A 21,395-nucleotide genomic window follows, 5' to 3' on the forward strand; every position below is an offset into this window, starting at 1 on the left:
GGCATGACATCAGCGAGCGCCCCTCCCCCCGGGGCCACACCCCCGTGCCTGCCTCTGGCACATCCGCCAGCTGTCTAGTGCCTGCCAGGCAGGGCAGCTTCTCAGGACCAGAGGGCTGCAGCCTGTCACCCCCGCCCCCCGCCCCCCCAGCCATGTGCTACTGCTCAGAGCAACACCAATGAGCTGAATGAAATGTCTGCTGTGAAACCGGAGTCAAGAGCTGGAGATGACAGGCAGACGAAACCATCTGGTGCCACTTTTGCGACATCGGTGCCAGGTCTGGGGCAGGGCTGATGTGTCTGCATCTGTTCCCGCCCTGGCCGCCCCGACACTGCAGCGGCTCCCGCTCGGGAGGCAGAACGATGGGTCGTGTGGAGGGTGCAGGTGAAGAGCAGGAGGCCCAGCCTGGACGCCTGGTGCTCAGGAGAGCGGCTCTTCCCAGCCCCGGGGTGGGCTCTGACCGGGATGAGGGCAGCGTGAAGTCATCGACTCCTGGCCTGTGATGGGGGAAATGGGGCTGGGCCCCGTGATGCTGGGCACACAGCACCCCTGCTGGGAGGGAGAGAAGGGAACCACCACCACCAGGGGCCAACAGCTTCAGGGAGTGAGCTGCTTTGTGGGCGGCCACATGCTGTTTTGGGGGGCCAGGTTGGCTGTTGAAGTTTTCAGGTATGACCTTCGTTGTTCATCTTTTCCATCCATGGTCTAAAATTCATGGCATCCCCAGATTTGCCAGAGCCCGGGGTTTCTGCTCTGGTCTGTCACCTCAAGCAGCTGGATACTTTCTGGGAGCAACAGGACCCCTCCCCAGTTTGTCAGTGCCGTTGAGATGTGCTGGGGGAAGAAGCCCCAGGCCGGGAGACAGCCACCCAGAGGCCGACCCCGCCTGCAGGGACTGGCTTGCTCCTCTCTCACTGGCCCTGATGGCTGTGCCACCTACACCCCATGTGTTGGAGGGCAGGGAGGCGGCCTTCTCACTGTGAATGCACGAGGCCTCCAACTTTTCAACGTGAGGGCACAAAGCCCAGTGCCCAGAGGAGACAGCAACGGCAGGGGGTGCCCGCTGCCTCGCAGGTGCTTTGTCACCAGGGGGCTGAAGTCAAAACGAAGTCGGGGAGTGATTTTTCCAGATGTCTCCAGTGGTGGTGCTTGTCCACTTGCTGGAAGCAGAAAGTGCTAAGCCACTCTGTTGCGTCCACTTGCCCGTGGACAGGCCAGCCTGGGGCCCGTGTCCAGTGGGGCTGCTGAGACCAGAGGTGGTCATATGTTTCGAAGCGCTACTTCTCGTCCGTCCGGGTCACGCTGCCTCCCACACCCCGTCCTTTACCGACCGTGCATTGATCTGCAGGTGATGGCTGCACTGCAAATGCCTCCTGCTCCGTAGTATCCACGCTCCCCTCCTGCACGCTACTTGGTGGCTGGAGATTTTGGAACACGTGTCATCTGGTTCAATGCTGGCCATGGGACAATCCCGCAGACACAGGCCAGCTCTTCTCAGGGTGGCGGGGGAGGGGTGGAGGCGGGATCAGTGCGTTCCCTCGCTGGAGAGCGTGAATGACAGCATGAGTGCGGTTCACTCAGGACACTGCTGGCCCCAGATGCCCATGACTGTGACCTTGCCGGTGGATGCTCAGCGTGCATAGTTCCCACTCCCGCCATCTGCAGGGATGTCACCGTTCTCCTCTCGTCCAGGTGGGTGGGCAGCCTTGCCGCACGTCTGTGTTTCCAAAAAGCTGGAAAGAGTCTGTAGATTTTGGTGGTCTGATGTCCACGATGAGGGACTTTTTGTTTTCTTGGGGTTCGGATAGACAGGGTTACGACTGATACAATTAGGTCACTAGACCAAACAAACAAACAAACAGAATTTCCTTCTTTGTGCTTTCTCAGCAAGGTGGAAATTTTCCAGCAGTCGCTAGCTGCAGGAAATGCCTTGTAGCCCCAGATCCTGTGTGTGTCGGGCCACGCAGCTGCCTCTCCCAGCACGACTCTCCATCAAAGCCCATTTCTGGGGAGATATTTCTCCACAGCATGGGGGGTCTGTGGGCACAGCAGTTGGCCACCTGAGAGGGTATGTCTGGGGTCAGCAGATGCCCCTGGGGACTCACAACACTCTCTGCAGAGGGTGCTCTGTGGGGGGGTTAGTGCCAACCAGGGTTCCCGGCCCCAGCACTTGGCCGCCTGCTCCTGACAAGCCCTTCCTGAGTTACGTCTCCTGGGCCGCCCTGACTTTAGTTAAGAGCCAGTTTAACTAAAACCTGGAGAATCAAGTTTAAAAAACCAGAAAGAACAGAGAGGAGAAAGGCACGGGAAAGGGCGACAGGGGCACTCGCATCAGGTTCAGCGGTGCTGGAATGGGGGAGGCCCTGCACTCACCTCGTTGGGCTCCCAAAGCCACACATCGAAGGTCGGCTTGCGCAGGGCCTCTATGGTCTCCGGCGAGAGCAGGTACTGGGTGGAAAGGGCAGGAGGCAGCGTAAGCCAGGCTCTGGGGCGGGGCCTCGGTGCTGAGACAGAGCTGGCAACCTCACGTGCTCAGTGGAGGTTCTCTCCACTTTCCCCTGTTCCCTCTCAAGGGCACCTCCAAGAATTCTGGAAAGGGCAAGCTCTAGGCATGGGCCTCCATCCATGGTCGCCTGACGCAGGTGAGAGCACAGGCACGAGGAAAGGCTGTGGCGTAACAGAAGAGCCCCACCTCTTCCTTGTGGCATCTGTTACGTGACTGTACACATTTGCCAAAGTTCACAGCACACTGACCTACAGAAGGTGAACTACCCCGTGTAAATTACATTGAAAACAAATACAATGAAGTGAAGTCAAGGGAAAAATTTAACTTGGTATACATGCTAATACTGCTTCAGAAGCGATGGGGAGTTTCTTTTTTGGGGAACCCATCCCTGGCTTGGCTGTGGGCGCAAACAGCACAGCTTGCTGAGGGGGCTGAAGGGCCCAGGCGGGTTCTAGGGGGCAGCAGAGTTTGAGTTAAATCCTGACAGGAAACAGGCTGCGGTTTAGGCATAAAACAGTCACGATGTTTCAGGATTAGATATTGTCACTGCCCAGGTCTTTCTGTGTATTTATTTTTTAGAAAGGAACTGCAATAGAGGACTGACACCTGTTATTTTGGACCTAGGCTGGGCCTTGTGACTCCTGGGGCCAAATCAAGAGAGATTTGGGTCACGTTTTCCTACGGGAAAGGCACGAGTGTCCATCTGAAAACCTGGGACAAAGTGTGGGACCCCGGCCACTGGGGTTTCGTTCAAGAGTGCTGCAAATCAGTGGCCAAGGTTCTGCTCACTCGCCAAGGGACGGCACTGTCCAGGCAGGCGGCCCTTCTTCTGTAGTTGTTTGAGGGCCCCCCCACCCCCGAATTCCCAGGGCATTGCTGCTTTAACAATGGCCCGGAGTCTCTTGTAACAAATCTTTTGTGACAGAAAAGAAAAATGTCTCATAATTATTGTGTACTGCTCAGGACAGGAGAGCTAATGAAGCAGATTGTTAAACACGTACTTAAAAGTATAGCTATTATCTCCTGGCCCAGTAAGCTATGTTCTGGGACCACTTTTGCTAAACAAATGTCAAAGAGAAGAATATTCTGCCTAAGAATAACAGGGAAGCATAACAGGCTCGTTCCACAGCCCAGGGATGGGGTGGGAGCTGTTTCTGCAAACATGCGGACAGCAGGCGCCCGGCCAGGAGGTGGGGGGTGAGGGGGTGAGGGGCCTGTGCCCTGGGCGTGTGGATAGGAGCTGCTGTTTCTTTGGAGGCCCAATTTCATCTCACCTTGGGGTACGTGGGGACATCTCGCCGAGGAGTCAACTTCTTGTTGTTATCCAAGAAACTGTACTTACAGGGACAGCTGGTCCTACGGGGGAAAAGCAAAGATTAGCCTGGCGCTGCCCCTTCCGACTTGGTGCCCGCGTGGGCAGGGGACTGTGGGGACCTCCGCAGAGAAAAACAAACGAACAAAAAACCCCAAGCCAAACCCACACACTCCTTTGGTCTTATCTGTTATGGGAGAATAAGTCGTAAAGCCGGTGACGTCTCATTGCTAACCCCCCAGGGACCCTGCTGCATCTCCGAAGATAATATTTGGTTCTTGGAAACATGCCATCTTCAGCACAGGTAAGCGTCTAAAAATCTTTTGTTTTTTAATGATACAAGTAAAACATTTTCATTCTAAAAAAAATTCAAATAGCTCCGGAGTAGATAAAGTAAAATTAAAAAAAAAATCAAGTCCCCACTTCCACTTCTTTCCTTTAAATCTCACACCCTGGAAATAGCTCCTGTTAAGTCTGGGGAATCTTCCAGAATTTCCTGGGCGTGGACATACACGAACGGCCCCCTCGTACTTTTAAACAAAGACAGAATTGTACGAACTCATTCTGTTGCAACTTGTTTTGTTCAATTCATACACCCCAAACTCACTGGGCGTAGCTTCCCAGAGCTCAGTTTCATTAAAAACAAACCCTCCTCCAGTGCTCCTGGGGATGACTGCAGCATATCAGCCATCTGGTCACCAGGACGGGCTTTTGGGGCGTCCCCCATGTTCCCCATTGCATACATGTTGACAGATGCATTTGCTATCTGGCTCTGTTTCTGTCACCACTCAATGTCAAGGTGTCCCATGTAAGAACAGACCCAAAGGAGCCAGGTGTGTCCTGGCGGGAAAGCCACCTTCTGATATTGGGCAGAGTGTGCTGGCTGTGGGATCGTACCTGGGGCCCCGACGTAGGGGGCTGTCCCAGGAGATCTGGCCATTCCACGGCCCCCTCCCCACTGGGGACCTTAACTTTCTTGGATGTGAACATTCTCTCCATCCTCCCTGTGATGGGGAGCACGACGGAGGGGTCTGCACCCCCTTGTTTGAGATTCCCTGGCTGGCGCGCAGCAGAAGTGCGTGTGGTTTTGTTAATGACGCTCCACCTTCTGGGAGAGCCATTTAATACCATCTATAGTAACAGCCATAAAGAATTCATATTCTTTAAGCCCGTGCATCTACTCTGGGGAATTTAAGATAAGAATGAGGCACGAGCAAACAGCTCAATGCACAAAAGTATTCACCACCGCGTTATCTGTCGTTGCAAAAACACCGAACCCAATGAGAAGCCACCTAAATGTCCCCAAGTGGGAACTAATTTAAACCATTACGATTCATTGACAAGAAAGACCTGCTGTGTGATCGTGACTATAATGTGAAGTGAGGGAATTTTAGGTGAAAAGGGAGAAAGAAATGTTGCATTCAGTATGTACTGAAAGGGAATGCTAAATATTTACCAAAGCACTAGGTAAAAAGAACACATTTGGTGGGTGAAAAGTGAGTGCTAGACTGGCCTTCTGGAAAAAGCTGGAGGTGGGTTAAAGTTCGATCCATTTATGGCTCAGAATACTGTAAGTGAAAAAAGATGACAACACAGTATTTCTTAGTTGTTTTCCAAAACTAGACACCTATACACAAAGAATCACCTGGAAAGCTCAGTGCCCACATTTCACCTGGGGGTGTTCTGCTGCTGCCATTACTGACGATTCAGTACCGTCTGATGGTTTTACAAGGAGGCTGTGCTACCTGCAAACTCAGAATAATAAATCGATTTCCTTTTTGAAGAGAGCCTTCAGCGTTATTTTCAGGGCACGCTGCTATTCCTCCCTCAGCCAGACACTTGTCAAAACCATCAGAGTTGCTAGGGACAGCTTCCCATGAGTGTGGGGATTTAACAAAACAGTCCAAAATGGACCAATAAAAGGTACCAACCAAATGACTGCCACTGTCATCCTGTAACCGAGAAATCCCATTTACACATTTCTGAGCGACGATGAACTTGGTCTGTGCACTTAAGACAACAGATAGCATCATCATGACCTCTTTTCTGCTTTTAACCTCTTCTGCAGAAACATCCATGCACGTGCTGGCTAGGTAAGTTGTGTGCCTTTCCCAGGAGGGCTGTGGAAGCCTTCACCACGCAAGATGGTTTGAGTGCTGGAATCCAGCAGCTTCCTCCAAAATCCCAGTGCTGGGAGCATCTGCTGGGTGCCCGGCGACTCCTGCCAGGGCCTCCCCACCTCAGCCAGGCGCCCCGCCTGCTCCCTCTGCACCCTGTTGCCATGGGAACCAGCACCCTCCAGCTGACAGAGCAGCTGGCATGGTGCCTTTTCTTTTCCTTCTATTTAGGGCTCATTTTTGCTTTCATTTCCTGGGCTCCCAGCCTCCCCTCTCCTGGCTCAGTCCAGCGGTCAAAGCCATTTGTTTGGGATGAAGTGAGGCTACAGACCCCCAGAGCCCTCAGATGCCACCACATTCCTGCAGCCTCCCCACCAGGAGTCAGCCAGCAAGCTCCACCCTGTGCCCTCAACTCGAGCAGGGAACTGGACCTCTTTCCTCATGGGAGAAAAAAATCCGTGTGTCTCAGGGTAGCGCAGCCTGTCCTGGGGGTGTCTCTGAGCGCCCCCAGGCCTGACGGCTATCCGCTTTAGCTACTCCTGGAGAGGCAAAGGCTGTCTGGGGCATGCAAACCCCTGGCTGGGGCTGCCGTGGGTGCTGTTGGTGCGTGGTGTGCTCGCTCATTAGCCACTGGGGGGGTACACGGTGGGGCTCAACCGTCCAGGCACCTTTGTTCTCTCTGCGTGCCCAGGGGCTTGACACCTCTGGAAAGAGCTGCTCACAGGTGCCACCTCTCCCTGGCACTCCAGGGAAGTCACATGGAACAAGCCTGGCCCCAGGGACCTAAAGCGCTACATGGCGCTCCTGTATGATGACAGTGGGACCCTCCATCAGCACAGACAGAAGGGGCAGCGCACAGGGCTCTTGCTCTCCATCGGGGTTTATTTCCCCATGAAGACAAGGGAAGGGCTGTCCTTTCGGGCACAGAAGGGGCTGCTGGGCTCCTGGACCAGGGCCCTGTGGAGACTGGGACGGGTCCTCTCTGTGCTGCCAGCGATGCTGGAGACTTTCTTCCTGTTCTGTTTGTGACTGAAGAGCCACAGTTACCCGTCTCTCACCTACATGGGATGCTGTGAAAACTGTCTGCTGAGAATGTCGCCTCTAAGACTGGTTTGGGCATCGGGAGCCTTCCTTTTGGATTATGGCGCCGTGAGCTCTAAAACATGCTTTTGGGGGAGCACAGAAGAGGCCTGAATTACTCAGAGGAGCCTGGGGGCTCACCCTGCCCCACAGGGGCGTCTGTAGATGACGGCTTGTCTCTCGGGCCTGGTTGGTTTCCTCCCATGTGCTCTAAAATTGGGGTGGTTGTGGGTTGAGCTGTGTCCCCCAAAGTCACATGTTGAAGTCCCAGCCCCCCGTACCTGTGAAGGTGACTTCATTTGTAAATAGGGTTGTTACAGGTGTAATGAGTTAAGGTGAGATCATACTGGAGTAGGGTGGCGCTGCTCCAATATGACCTGCGTCCTTTTAAAAAGGGGACATGTGGACACACACAAGGGGGTTGGGGGGGTAGGGAAGACGGAGGCAGAGATCAGGGTGATGTCACTACAATCTAGGGAACCCCAAGGACAGCCAGCAGCCAGCTGAGGCTGGGAGAGGCGGGGGGACACACTTCCCCCCAGAGCCTTTGGCGGGGTGAGGCCTTACCGATACCTTGATTTCAGACTCGTGGCCTCCAGAACTGTGACAGACTAAGTTTCTATCGTTTTCAGCCCCTCAGTTTGTGGTGCTTTGTCATAGGAAACTAATACAACTTGGACAAAATTTTGTTTTGTCCTTTGAACTTGACCAGAGGACCAGGGCACGCCAGAAAGCCCAGCAGTCCCACTGCCACCCTGCCTGGACTACAGAATGGGAAGGAGGTGGAGGAGCGAGGGTGCCTCAGACATGCAAGCCGGTGGCATTTGGCCACTGAGAAGGGAGACAGGCTGCAAACGCCTCCTGCACATGCTCTGTGGGTTCCGTGAAGGCAGCCTGTTTGTGGGTGAGGTGACGCCCACAGAGACAAGAAGGAAGCTGAGGGGACACCATTGCAGCCCAAGAGACATACCCTCTGGGCTGAGAGGTTTCGCTCGGGAGCCCTCAGTGTCAGGCTGGAGACTAGAACTTGAGTTTTAATCCTCTTCCCCTCGATGCTGGACGATGCTGGACCCACACCCCTTCTGAGACAGCATGCCCCACCTAGCCCTGGGCTGAGGGCAACTGTGTCAGGGGCTCCTGGGGTACGTAACCCAGTGGGCACCATGCCCGGCCACCCCCTCGCCACAGCGGACATGGCCCTTGGCCATGGCAGCCACTCTGAGGCCAGCAGCTAAGCACAGCCAGCATAGCCTGGAGAATTGGGCAACAGGACTGGCCACAGGGTGGAGGCCGAGCAGGTGTCAGCTGGGCACAGGCACAGCCAGAGGGCTGAGCTGAGCCCCGCAGGTCCTGAGCCGAGAGTGTCGCCATGACAAGGGTCACTTCAGGTCTGGGTGTCCTTCCAGATGCCGAGCCAGGTCTCAGGCTTGGGGGTCCAGCTCCTCAGCTGGCCCGGGGCAACTCCAGGACTCTTACTAGGTCACATGGAGGACTGTCCCCTGTCCCATACGGAAAGCACCTCCCACCATAAATGACAAAGGTGAATTATTCACTCAGTTTTCTGTGGTCGCAAACTCCTCTGCCCTGACCTCCCCAAATCAAATGGAATGAGACACCCCAAAATCCAAATTCGCTGCCGTGAGTGTGACATAAACGTGGCTTGCTCCTGACGGACACACGTGAACGGGGCTCTGAGCCCCTCAGTCTCTCCCTGAGCCCACCCCGAGGCTGGCCAGCCCGGCCGGACTCTGAGGGGACTGACCCGCGACCACCGGCTTTCCGTTGCCCCCTGCCCTGGAGGACCCTCCATCACAACCTGTGGAGCCATACCCCTCACTCCGCAGGTTGCGCTGTGTTTTAAAACTGGGGAGAGATTGCCTAGCTGTTAGGTGTCTCTTCGTAAGACAGTTGAGTGCATTTACACAGGACTGTCCTCAGGTTCATTTGACCCCACTGAATGCTGTGAGGCCCTGCTGCGACCCCAGCAGCATGTGGGGGGCATGGCGTTCGGGGGGTGACGGGCCACATTGTAACCACGTGTCTCCTGGATGTGACTCTGGCGTGAAGAGAAGCAGGAGCAGGTGGGGGGTGGGGCTGGGCCCTGTCAGCAGAGCCCTCGGCCCAGCCGCACACGGGTACGGCTCACGGCCGTGCGGTCCCTCAGCCTCGACAACTGCTGTGACCCTGGTTCGGTAGAGGGGTCTACGGTCAAGGGGGTGTGAGGAAGCCTGTGTGTCTTTTTCATGAATGTCGGCTCCGCAGGGGCACGTGTGGACAGACCCTTGGTTCCCCGGTTCAAGTGAGTTCTGCATCCGGTGAGCCACAGGACTTTTTCCCCGACCTGCTGCTCTGGTTGTGGGGACGTCCACCAGTGAGTGGGACCTGTGGGGCACCAGGACGCTTGTCCCCTGAAAGCCAAGCGCATTTTCCTTTTATTGTCCCCTTTGTTAAAAACTGCAGTCACCTTCTTTCAGTCTGGCTAAGCTGATCCTAACACTTTGATCTGCAGGAGGGCTACTCCCCCTGAGATGCAGTCAGCTTTCTAACCTCCATCCGCCAGGACCTCTCTCCTATGACGAGTGAGCTGTGCGATTGAAAAGCAAATCCCAAGCAGAGCAGGGCGGCCTCCAGACTGCTCCCACCCTGCCGGGGGCCGGATCACACGGCTCCAAACTTCAGACTTGCTTTTGGGAAAACAAAGCCCATACCCCCCACCCCCAGCCCCATGGCCCCTCTGAGCTCTCCCCTGGCCCGTCTCCCCGGCTCATTCAGTTCAGACCTTACCTGTTGCTTCTGGCTGCCAGCTCCTCTCTCATCTTTTTAATGTCACTCTTGCATTTCTCAATCTCCACCACTTTTAGTCCTTCCACTGGGGACAAAGAGAAACAAGAGGGTTACCATGGATACACAGGGAGGACCTCGCAAGGCTGGTAACGGGGGGCTAGCTGGAGGCTGCCATGTTGCTGGGAGGACAGCTGGCTCAGTGCAGTGGTTCCCCCCTGCCCAGGCTGTGACATTCAGATCCCGCCAGCCCCCACCCCATTCAGCTCGGCCACAACCCATGCTGACATCTCAGGCCTCTTCCAAGCATGAGCTGTCGCCTGCATCTGTGTGTTTCTATAGGGCAAGCCCTTTCTCCCTGCTCCTTGAATCTTGACTTTCCTTGCACCCACTTCTGGCTCTCTCTCTCCATACCCCTAAACACCAGCTGAGGACACGGAACAAAGAAGTCTATTATCCAAAAGAAAAGGGGGAAATGTGGCCCCAGGGTATTAAAATGCAACGGAAGGCTCAGTGGGCAAAACCACAGCCTTGCCAGCAAGGACGACAATTTCATTAGCCTGAAAGCTTTGCACTTGAAGGTCCTCCCTGGAGCCCTTCACCAGGAGGAAGTGTGGATTTGAAATGGATTTGAGCAGCCGCTTCGGATGAGTAGAACCCGGGCTGTGTGGCATTCCTGGAGACCCATGGCACAAGCGTGCCCGGAAAGCCAGGGCTCAGCTTTCATCAAAGGATGAGGTGGGGCTTACGCCTCCAAGCCGGTGCGACTTCCAGCTGGTCACACTGGCTGGCTGCACAGGGGCCTGGAAATGCTGCCACCAGGCAGGCAGCCTGGGAAAGGCTTTCAGATTTGACTCATTCATCAGAAATAAAAAGATTGGCTTTGTCACTCTGCCATCACACCTCAATTTTTGTGCAAAAAGATACGCCTCGCAATGCTACTCAATTCCCCTTCTCATCAAGCATGGCTCTGAATACGGCTAAAAATAAATGCGGATGACTTCTACGGAAAACAAAGTGACTCAGTGACTTCAGCAGTTCTTCCCACCCCGCCAGAGCACATGCTGGGGGACACTGGCTAAGGGCAGCGCCCCAGGCAGGAGGGCTGGAACCATAACCTCCCTGGGAGGTTTCCTAAATACCCCAGGGTCAGGGGCCAAGTGGGGCCAAGGCTACGCGAAAACATGGCTTCTTTCTGCCCAAAGTGAGCAGACTCTGAGGATCTGATACTCAAATCTGGTCCTGGTGACATGCTTCTGTGCCACACTGGGGACACCGTCCCTCCTACCAGGACTGGGGACCGAAACACGGGGTCTTAAGTGCAAGTGGCCGGAGCCTGCGAGGTGGCTCTCAGTGGCCGGTGCCACATGCACTGCCACTGGGGAAACTCGGGAGCTGATGCTGCGTGCGTTTCTGCTCCCTCACTAGGAGCCCACTGTAATGTGGAGTGGGGTGTCCTTGGCTGTTCCTTGTGTCACAGACACCGTGAAGAAGTCACTACTGAAAGCCACAGGTCCTCTTCCAGGAAAAGGCACACGGGCACACACCGTTCGCGGTTTGTATTTGGACAGGAGTACGCTGCAGGCATCCCGGACCTCGGTCCACACTGCAGGACCTCACCCCAGGCCGGAGAGGACCACAGGGCGTCTGCCAGGAGGACGCTGACATCAGCAAACGGTAGATTCAAAACCAGTGACAAGAAGCTCAGTTTTACTGACACAAGGAGGGCAGAAAATTCCAGAAAGTGAATAGATCCGGAGGAGAGCCCTGGCATGTGGTGTAGACTTTGATCCAAGAAGTGAGCAGATTGGGGAAGAGATGAAGTGTGTGGTGTAGAGTCCACAGGGGAGAGCCTGTGCCCTACCATTCACCGTCCTGGTTACGTTATTATGTTGCAAACATTTTATACAAAGTAACATATGACTGTTGCAGAAAACAGAGGGAATAAGGAGAATCTTAAAGAAGAGTATTTGATAATTTATCTATGATCCCATTGGGCCAGACACAACCCATTTCATACTATATACACTGGCAGGCTTCCTTGTAGGCATTGCTCTCCCACCGCCTTGCATTCTAAACATCTGCCTATCTACCTATCCGTTCTTAATTTTCGAAAGACAAAGCGGGGATCATGTTACTTTTTCTGTTTTCTCCTCTTCGTTTTTTCCATTCTCAGTAAGGCAAGGGCACTGGGTGTGTTAGCGGCCGCCTCCTGGCTCACGGTGCTTGGTGAGTGTGTAATGTTTGTATCGCTCTTCGACTTGGCTCAGACTCCCTGGCCATTTACTGAGCGTGATATTAATATTAAGCCTTTTGGGAGACACAATATAATATCACTAATTTGCATCCCAGGGATTCAGAATTCATGGCAATTATGTTTATGAAGAGCTTGGTTGCTAAGGAACTTGCTAGTGTGTAACAAGATGGCAAAAGTCATGCATTCATTGGTGGACGAGAAAAACCACTCTTCCTGGGATTAAGGAGCAGGATGCCGGGGAGCAGGGCCCAGACGGTGGCTGAGCGGCTCCTGCTTCCCAGTCCTTTCCTGGACGGGGCTGCTTTTAGAGAAGATTCCACAGCGCACATCCCGGGCCGGCTCCAGCCCAGCCTGCCCCCCCCACCCCCCAGAGGAGGGAGAAAGACCCCGCCCCTACTCCCTACCCAACCCGGGGGACTCGAGTTGAGACTGGACGTCAGTTTCATACATGCGCCCTCTTATTCGTCCATTTTGAACTTTGAACGTAGGTGGGCACACATCAGGACTCCAAAGGAAAGCAGAGGCACCCTAACCCTCCCAGCACTGGGGGCCCCGGTTCATTCTCCCCGACCAGGCGGCCCAGGCAGGTGGACTGGCCGCATGAGCGCATCTGGAAACCCAGCTGTCCCCTCTCGGAGTTTAGAGGTGGTTCTATAGGCCTCTGCAAGTCAGAGGCCCCCGTGAGGGAGAACCCTTAAGAATGAGGGACAGTGGCTTTGGGGACAGGCAGGAGCAGCAGAACAGGGCCCGGGGGCAGCTGTCTGCCTGGCCTCCACTGGCCTATCTGGGGTCACGTAAGAGGCCGCAGAGGGCCGGGTCGGGAGGCCCTCCTTTGGCTGCCAAGTGAATGCAAGATGTTTAAAGACACATGAGCCGTGTTTCAACACTTCCTCCAAGGACTTTGGTAAAGAATTTGCATAAAGCACATTTCCCAAGTGACAGAGAAAAATGAGCTTTGGTTTCAGCTTTGCGTCTCATGAATTGTTTGCATTACCCACGGGGCCAGTTCTCCTTGTGTTTAGGGTTTGGTCCAGGCCCCGGGCACAGGACAAAGGCTGGACGGGAGCAGGATGTGTGCTGTGTGTGTGTGTGCTGTGCGTGTGAGTATGTGTGTGCATGTGTTTATGTGTGTGTGCTGTGTGCTATGTGTGTGTGTGCTGTGTGTGCTTTGTGTGTATGTATGTGTTTATATGTGTGTGTATGAGTGTCTATATCTGGCCTGGGGCCAGGGGGGCAGTCATGCTCCTGGCAGCCTCCCTGGCCACCGGCCCAGGCCAGCTTGCTCTGGCAGCTGTGCAGAGTCAGGACTGACCTGAGTAGCCGGCATGACCTTTTCCCCAAGAGATATGCATGAGAGGTCCAGCTGCAGGACCCCTGTCCTCAAAAGGACTCCCCTCTGCTCTTCCACATCTTTGGGGTAAGGCACTGCTCTCTCTGGTGGTGGCTCTCTGGAACTCATACCCCCTGGGACTTAGCACAGGACAGGCAACCCTGCCACCTCCGTGCCAGTATAGAGGCTACTGGAGACTGGAGGTGGCAGCCAGAAGCGCCAGGAGGGGGCCAGTCCAAAGCCAGGTGGAGTCAAGGAGGATGAGAGCCCATCTGAACTGTGCGACCTCCTGGGGGTGTGAACCTACATGGCCATGTTCCTGAAGGGAGGGGGGCAGCTAGGAGGGGGAAAGCCGGGGGCTGGTGGGGGCAGAAGCCCCAAAGTAGGGCTGTGGGGCGAACCCACTGCCAAGCCCACAACTTGCGGACTGTTCCTTCCTCCCTATTCCCAAGAAAGGTAAGTTCCCTAAACCTCATTCCTGCGTGCCTGGGTCTCAGTGCTAGAAATGAGCACAACTAGTGAAAACACTGGTCATTTTGAATTATGCATCCAGCCTGAGCTCGGAGGGCAAACAGGTGACACCTCTTCCAGGTAACCTATATGCATGTGCAGGATGTCTGGGATTTACCCAAGGACCCGGTGGGCAGATGCCTTCCCTCTGACGAGCAAGCAGTTCCGGAGAATTCCGGGCTCAAAGAGGCCAGGGGAGAAGATCATATGGGCTGCATCGTTCAATGGTCCTCAATTCACACACCACGTGAAGGCAAAATAAAGTCTTCTTGGCCTGATCTTGTCTCCATGGCCAGACGCCGGAAGCCACTCAAACTGAGGTCACCATAGTTCTCTGTGCGAGTTCTGAAAATCCCTTACTGGCCTCTTCAACTTGCCTGTTTGCAAGTAACGGTGGGCGGTGGGCGTTGGAGCTGGCTTCTGTGTGGGCAGAGGGTGGGAGGAGCAGAGGGACCTGGAGGAGAGGGGGCAGTGCCGAGGTACCCACTGGCCCCGGGGCATCTGCTCACCAGGTGGTGACTGTGACTTTCCTCTCTGTAAATACAGGCGGGGACTCGGCAGCGAACGTTTTTCATTTTCTACGTTCTTTTCCACGTCTGGAGAATTCCTTGCTCTGGGGGGCTTGATGGGAAGTTGAGCTTGCCTCCCAAATGCTCACTGTAGTGGCTTGAACTGGGTCGCCCCAAAAGATGTGCTCACATCCTAAGCCCCGGAACCTGTGAGTGGGACCTTATTTAGAAAAAGATTTTCGGCAGACATCTCAAGACGAAAGCATTCTGGAATAGGGTGGGCCCTGAACCCAAAGTCAGACGTCCCTATAAGAGACAGGCAGATGGGACTGGGGACGAGACACGGGGGAGAAGGCCCCGTGAAGATGGAGGCAGTTTGGAGTGATTTGGCCACAAGCCAAGGGCGGCTGGCAACCACCAGAAGCTAGAAGAGGCCTGGAGCAGATTCCCCCTCAGAGCTTCCAGAAGAAACTGACCCTGCAGACGTCTTCATCTAAGACTCCGGCCTCCGGAACTGTGGGAGAACACATTTCTGTTTGTGGTACTTGTCACGGCAGCCACAGGACACATGCATTTCTCTGGCCTCCCTTGCAGCGAGGGTGTGGGCACACAGCTCCTCTCTGTCCAGACTTTGCACCTGCACCAGTACCTGGCTGTGTGCAGCCGTGCCCATGGGGCTGTAGGCGGCTGGGCACAGAGTGCCAGGTGCTGGGGGAGGCACCACACATCTGGGGCTCAGGTGCACAGCCTGCCACCCTCACGGCGTCAGCTCTGCGTGGGATTTGGAGCATTCTCCCTGCTGCAGAAACACCGAGCCCCGTTCCTGAGTCCTCCTGGTGACCCTGGGAGCTCCCCCAAAACCTTTAGGAAAAACCCCTTGTCTGTTCAATGCGGCCACAACCAGTGTCTGTGGCTGTAGTTGCGAGGCATGCTTTCTAATCTACATTCTCGGGTCTCCTGGTGGGGGGCCCCCAGCCAGGCGTGGAGAAAGGTGACATGTCACAGAAGGGCAGGCAGCAGGCAGCGAGAGCAGCCCTCCAGGATCCTGGTCCTGGTCCCAGTTTTATCTATATTTCTAATTTGCTGGATGAACTAGATCACTTAATCTCTTTGTGGCTTCTCCATCATCACTGGGGAAAGCAAAACTGTTTTGAAGGTCGAATGACGGCAAGGATTTTAAAAATGTCAACGTACTTTGTAAAGCATGACTATATGAACCACGTTTCCGGTGACTTAGGAGAACTGGCTTTTGTATCATCCTGAATTTTTTTCCTTGAAAACAATCCAAGCAATTCAAACAAGACATGAGAAGTGACATTCAGTGAGTCCTTGTGAACAGGAATTGGCCGCATGGTGTTTGGTGACGCCCCAGCCCTGCTGGCCTCAGGTCTGCGTTTGGTTTACCCATCCCTCCAGTTAATGGACATGGTGCCGTGGACCGTTCACCTTTGCCTTGACATTGACAGAGAGCCTTCTGCCTTGGGGGTCGGATGGGAAGTTGTAACGCACGTGGGTTCAAGCACTCGCCTTATTTGCAGATGAAGACACAGAGGACACATGACTAGATGCTGTCCTCCGCCCCGAAGTTTAGCTGGGGCGTCACTGAATCAAGACTTGAATCGACTGTCCTATGCTCATTAGAGTTTTTCTGCTTTCCTTTACGGAGACTGGAAACCACAGAGAATGGTTTAGTAGACATGTTCCCAAAAAGCAGACCACAGCGTGCGGTCAGCGCGTCCCCACTTATGTACGAAGAGACACACACTTATTACTCAGCAGGAGATCCTGTCCAGAGAGGTCGAAATCTGGGGGGCCTCCCGTTTTTATTCTGTGCCCTCCTGCTCGGAAAGGCTGTTTCCAGGCGCTGTTCTGTGGAACATGTCACCCTGTACGTGCAGTGCTACTTTGAAAGTGCCTCGGTGAGGCCCCGTCCTAGCCTTTGTCAGCATCAACGTTTAGGCATTTCACAAAGAAAACACATCACACTTCCCGTCCCTCTGCACCACGAGCTTATTAGTTAATTTACACAGAGGTAAGAAGACATCTAAGCAGAAAGGAAACACAAGATTCACTCACATTCGACGCGTTTCTCCAGCACTGCCAAGTGACTGGCAACCTCTGCTTTCAGTTCGTTGATTTTAAATGCTCTAGGAGTGAAAATAAGAGGAGACAAGAAGTAACTCATAAGATTCTCAAAGTTAAAGTGGGTCCATCAAACAGCTGTTGAGCCACTGCCACGGGGGAGGTGTGCAGGTAGGCTGGTGAGGGGGGACACGAGGACGCTCCCAGTTGCTTTTAAGGAACTCACAGTGTGTGGGGGTGGGAGGAGGAAAAAGACACACCCTCAGACTATCTAGAGGGTGTGGTTTCCAAGCCTGAGGCGCTGGTGGGGACGTCTCCTCCCCGTACCTGGGAGTGAGCAGTACCTGGGAGTGAACAGCTGGGTCCTCTGCTCACAGCCCTGCCCCCTGCCCCCTGGGCACACACCACCTTCAGGGGACCTGGTGTGACCTCTCCTGGCTCCAACCCATTCAAGCAAACAATTCTTAAGCTTTAAGGAAGTGCCACCACATGGCCTCCCCCCACCGGAGTTACCCCGGCAGTGAAATAAGTGAGAAGAGGCAAGTAAGGCCAGATAACCCGGAATGAAAAGGCCCCACATCTACACAGGATCTCTGTGACAAAGCTTATTTCAAACGGTGTCAATTCTTGTAGGTTGAATTTGGAGTCCCAGAAGAGCCAGCCAGTACAGAAAACTCTTGGCAAACATGAGCCCTCATTCGAATGAGCCCCCTTCCATGGTCTTAGGTGTAAGGTGAGTGTTTCCTGGACCCCACCCGGCTGCTCAGTTACAGAAGTCACAGAAGGGTCGCGTGGGGAAGGCAGCTCCTCCAGGTTAAGTGTCTGCGACCAAGACAGCCTCAAACGAAGAGGCCCGTTGTCATTAGAAGAACAAGCACCTATCTTTGGAGATTATGATTTAGAAGAGTCTGTACCTGGAGAACTGCTCTGCAACCTGGGTCAGCACGGTCTGGACTAATTCTTCTTTATCTACAGACCAAAACAGAAAGACAGATGGAAAAAGGGAAGGGTCTCCGGGTCCCCTTGGGCCTGAATCCACCGCTATGGCTGTGTGGCCCTGAGGTTGCGGTGAGGAGTGGCCTGCCATACTGGAGGCAAGCTCTTGCCCGGTCAGCACCCCAAGGCCTCTCCTGCCCACCCGCAAGAGCGTTTTCCCTCTTGGACGGCTCCAGGCCACCAACCTGTCTCTTCTCTCTCTCTCTCTCTCTCTCTCTCTCTTTCGGCAGAATGGCCTCCCATTGTCGGCACCAGCTGTAAAAGCAGGCAGGACTGGGTCTCCACACAGGGGAAGCCTGATTCGTTTTATGGGCCAATTACTACGACAAAGTAAGTCCAGGACATATTTCAAGTGCAGAACAGAGTGTTCTCATGGCGGGTCCAGAGAGGGGAAGCAGGCCAAGGTCTGTCCCTTTGTTGCCTGGCACGCACACCGGGCTGGGCGGCTGGTTTTACAAGGCGCAGGTCCCAGGCTGCATGAAACCTGCCTGGTTTCCTGTTTCCTGACTGGCCCAGTGCCGGGTACCTCGGGGCAGGTGTGGACGCTCACTGACTTGTCCTTTCCAGCAGGACTGTGCTCCTGGGAGGGGGTGGCTCCAGCTGGCCATTAGACACCCCCCCAACACTGAGCACTTAGTGCTGACTTCATGTCACTGGTGCTGACGCTACGCGTCACCCTCCAGTAAAACCAAAAGAAACCTGCCCACACACACACAAAGTCTCAACAATCCAATTTGGCAAAGGGGCTCAAAAGCTAGAAATGTTCAAATGCTCGGAGTTAGGGTCTCCGTTTCTAGGAGATACTCATGTAGTACACAGAGGTGGTCATCACAATATTTTTTCACATAGTGAAAACTGTAACAACCTATATATCCATCAAATGGGTATAAATAACTGACGGCATATCTCTACTGTGGAATCACATTCTGCTGTTAGAATATCCTGGAAAACGCTCACATCTATTGTTAAAGCAATAAAATACATTGTAAAACAGTAATACAGGGTGGTCCTATTTTTGAAAACATTGCAGGATACACTCCGATATAATAACAGTAGTTATTTTTAGTTGTAAGATGATATGGAAATTTTATTTTCTTATATTTGCTTCTCTATATCTTACACATTTCTATAATGAATATGTTAATTTGTTTAAAAAAATTGATCAATCTAAATTAAACTTTTTAGACCTCATCCCTTCACCTCCAAATGAAAGGGGAAACCGGATGACCCAAGGTTCCCTCTGGCTTTAGCATTCTGTGATTTGATGAGAAGAAAAATGACATTTTGTTACATCTTTTGAAGTTATAAGAGTAAAAATGTCACCAGGAAACTTTCGCAGAACTGTGTGTTGAGCTGTGTTGACCCGAGGCGCTAGGTTTCAGAGAGGCCCATATCTACCAGGGAAGAAAAACGGGGACCCCAATGACAAGAACCACCAGGGAGCCCTCCTTGGTGAATTGGCAGGATTTACATCACTTCTTCTGAAGTCTTTCGCAAAGGAATGCATCACATAGCCTTCAAGAGTTAATGATCTCAAAGTCTTGAGATAAATTTAGAAGGCCATCAAACAGTTGACATATATAGACTAGCCCACTGAGTAACAGTGGAACACACATTTCTTTCAGGTGTCTATGAAGCACGTACCAAGACAGACCATATCCTGGACCATACAGAAAACCTCAACAAATTAAAAAAAAGTTGAAACCTTATAGCGTATGTTTTCCGACCATAAGAGAATCAAACTAGTAATCAATAACAGAACTATAGACGGAAAATCTCCAAACACTTCGAACTAAACAGAACACTTGTAAGCAAGCCATGGATCAAAGAGGAAGTCTCAAGGGAAATTTAAAAAGATGTTAAACTGAGTGAAAATGAAAATATAACACATCAAAATTTAGCCATAGGACACAGCTGAAGCAATGCTGAGAGGGACAGTTATAGCACTGAATGCTTACTTTAGAAGAGAGAAAAAAAATGTCAACACAGTAATCTAAGAAAAAGAAGAACAAAATAAACCCACAACAATAAGAGCAGGAAGGACGCAAATGATGAAGAGCAGAAATCAATAAAATAGAAAATGAAAAAACAATGTAGAAAATCAATGAAAGAAATAGTTGGTTATTTAAAAATATCAATAAATTGACAAATCTCTAACAAGACTGTCACAGAAACACAAAGAGAAGACACAGAGCACCAATATCAGAAAGAAAAGAAGGAACATCACTACAGACCCCGCAGTTATCGAAAGGATAGTGAGGAAACACTGCAAACAACTTTATACACATGCATTTGACATCTTAGATGAAAATGGACCAATTCCTAGGAAAGCATGAACTACTATATCCATTCAATACGAAATAGTTAATTTGAGCAGCCTGTAAGTATTGAGGAAATTGAGTTTCTAATTTAAAAAAAGAAATTTCCAGGTGCACATGGTATCACTGGAGAATTCCACCAAACACTTGAAGAAGAATTAACACAATTCTAAATGATTTCTTCCAGAAAATAGAAGAGGAGGAAACACTTCCTGACTCATTTTATAAAGAGAATATTAACTTGATACCACATCCAAAGGCAACAAAAAAAGCACTACAGACCAGCGTTCTTCATGACTATAGACGCGGAAGTCCTTAACGAAATAGGAGCAAATAGAATTCAGCAATACACACAAAAAATTATACATTGCGATCAAGTGGGGTTTATCCGAGGGATGCAGGGCTCATTCACTGTTCAAAAACCGACCCATGTGATCCACTATAATAACAGCCTAAACCTAAAGAATAAAAAAACTCATCTAATAATACGTATCAATGAATTCATAAAAAGCACTTGAAAAAAATTCCAGGGCCGGCCCGGTGGCTCAGGCTGTTAGAGCTCCGTGCTCCTAACTCCGAAGGCTACCGGTTCGATTCCCACATGGGCCTGTGGGCTCTCAACCACAAGGTTGCCAGTTCAATTCCTCGAGTCCCGCAAGGGATGGTGGGCTCTGCCCCCTGCAACTAAGATTGAACACGGCACCTTGAGCTGAGCTGCCTCCCGGATGGCTCAGTTGTTGGTTGGAGCGCGGGCTCTCAACCACAAGGTTGCCAGTTCAATTCCTCGACTCCCGCAAGGGATGGTGGGCAGCGCCCCCTGCAACTAAAATTGAACACGGCACCTTGAGCTGAGCTGCCGCTGCGCTCCCGGATGGCTCAGTTGGTTGGAGCCTGTCCTCTCAACCACAAGGTTGCTGGTTCGACTCCCGCAAGGGTTGGTGGGCTGTGCCCCCTGCAACTAGCAATGGCAACTGGACCTGGAGCTGACCTGCGCCCTCCACAACTAAGACTGAAAGAACAACTTGAAGCTGAACATAACACCCCACAACTAAGATTGAAAGGACAATTTGACCATTGTTCCCCAATAAAGTCCTGTTCCCCTTCCCCAATAAAAAAAAAAAAAATCTTTAAAAAAAAAAAAAAAAAAATTCCACACCTGTTCCTGATAAAACCCTCAGGAAAATAGGAATGGAGGGGACCGTCTTCCAGCTGATAAAGAACAACCACAAAAACCCCACCGCTAACATTATACTTACTGGTGAATGACGGGCTGCTTCTTGCCTGAGACTGTGACAGAGAAAGGATCTGCCCTCGCTAGTCTCCTCCGACACAGAGCTGGAAGGTCTAGCCAGCGCAACAAGGCAAGAACAGGAAGTAAAAGGCATGCAGACCAGGAAGGAAGAAATAAACTGTCCCTGTTTGCAGATGACATAATTGTCTACACAGAAAATTCCAAGGGATGCACAGGAACCCTTTTAGACTAGTAAGTGAGTTCAGCAAGGTCACGCGATACAAGATAAACAGATACGACTGTATTTACATATACTAGCAATGACCATCCAGACACTGAAATTAAAATCACAATACCACGGACAAA

General features: G+C 52.4%; 1 protein-coding gene across 10 annotated transcripts in view; it reads right to left on the reverse strand.

Annotated features, from left to right (window-relative positions):
* PDE9A (phosphodiesterase 9A) overlaps nt 1-21,395 on the reverse strand; it is a 90,683-nt gene that overhangs the window by 14,060 nt on the left and 55,228 nt on the right. For 7 of the 10 annotated variants that reach the window (XM_074324826.1, XM_074324821.1, XM_074324818.1 and 4 more), the window contains 5 exons: nt 17,399-17,453; nt 16,479-16,549; nt 9,800-9,884; nt 3,781-3,862; nt 2,374-2,448 (listed from right to left, as the gene is read on the reverse strand). In XM_074324826.1, coding sequence (XP_074180927.1) covers nt 2,374-2,448; nt 3,781-3,862; nt 9,800-9,884; nt 16,479-16,549; nt 17,399-17,453 — 368 coding nt within the window. Of the gene's footprint in view, nt 1-2,373; nt 2,449-3,780; nt 3,863-9,799; nt 9,885-16,478; nt 16,550-17,398; nt 17,454-21,054; nt 21,165-21,395 lie in introns of those variants that run through there. The other 3 variants (XM_074324834.1, XM_074324829.1, XM_074324824.1) reach the window with 3 other exon arrangements.

Source organism: Rhinolophus sinicus, linkage group LG01, assembly GCF_036562045.2.
Source record: "Rhinolophus sinicus isolate RSC01 linkage group LG01, ASM3656204v1, whole genome shotgun sequence".
NCBI lineage: Eukaryota > Metazoa > Chordata > Mammalia > Chiroptera > Rhinolophidae > Rhinolophus > Rhinolophus sinicus.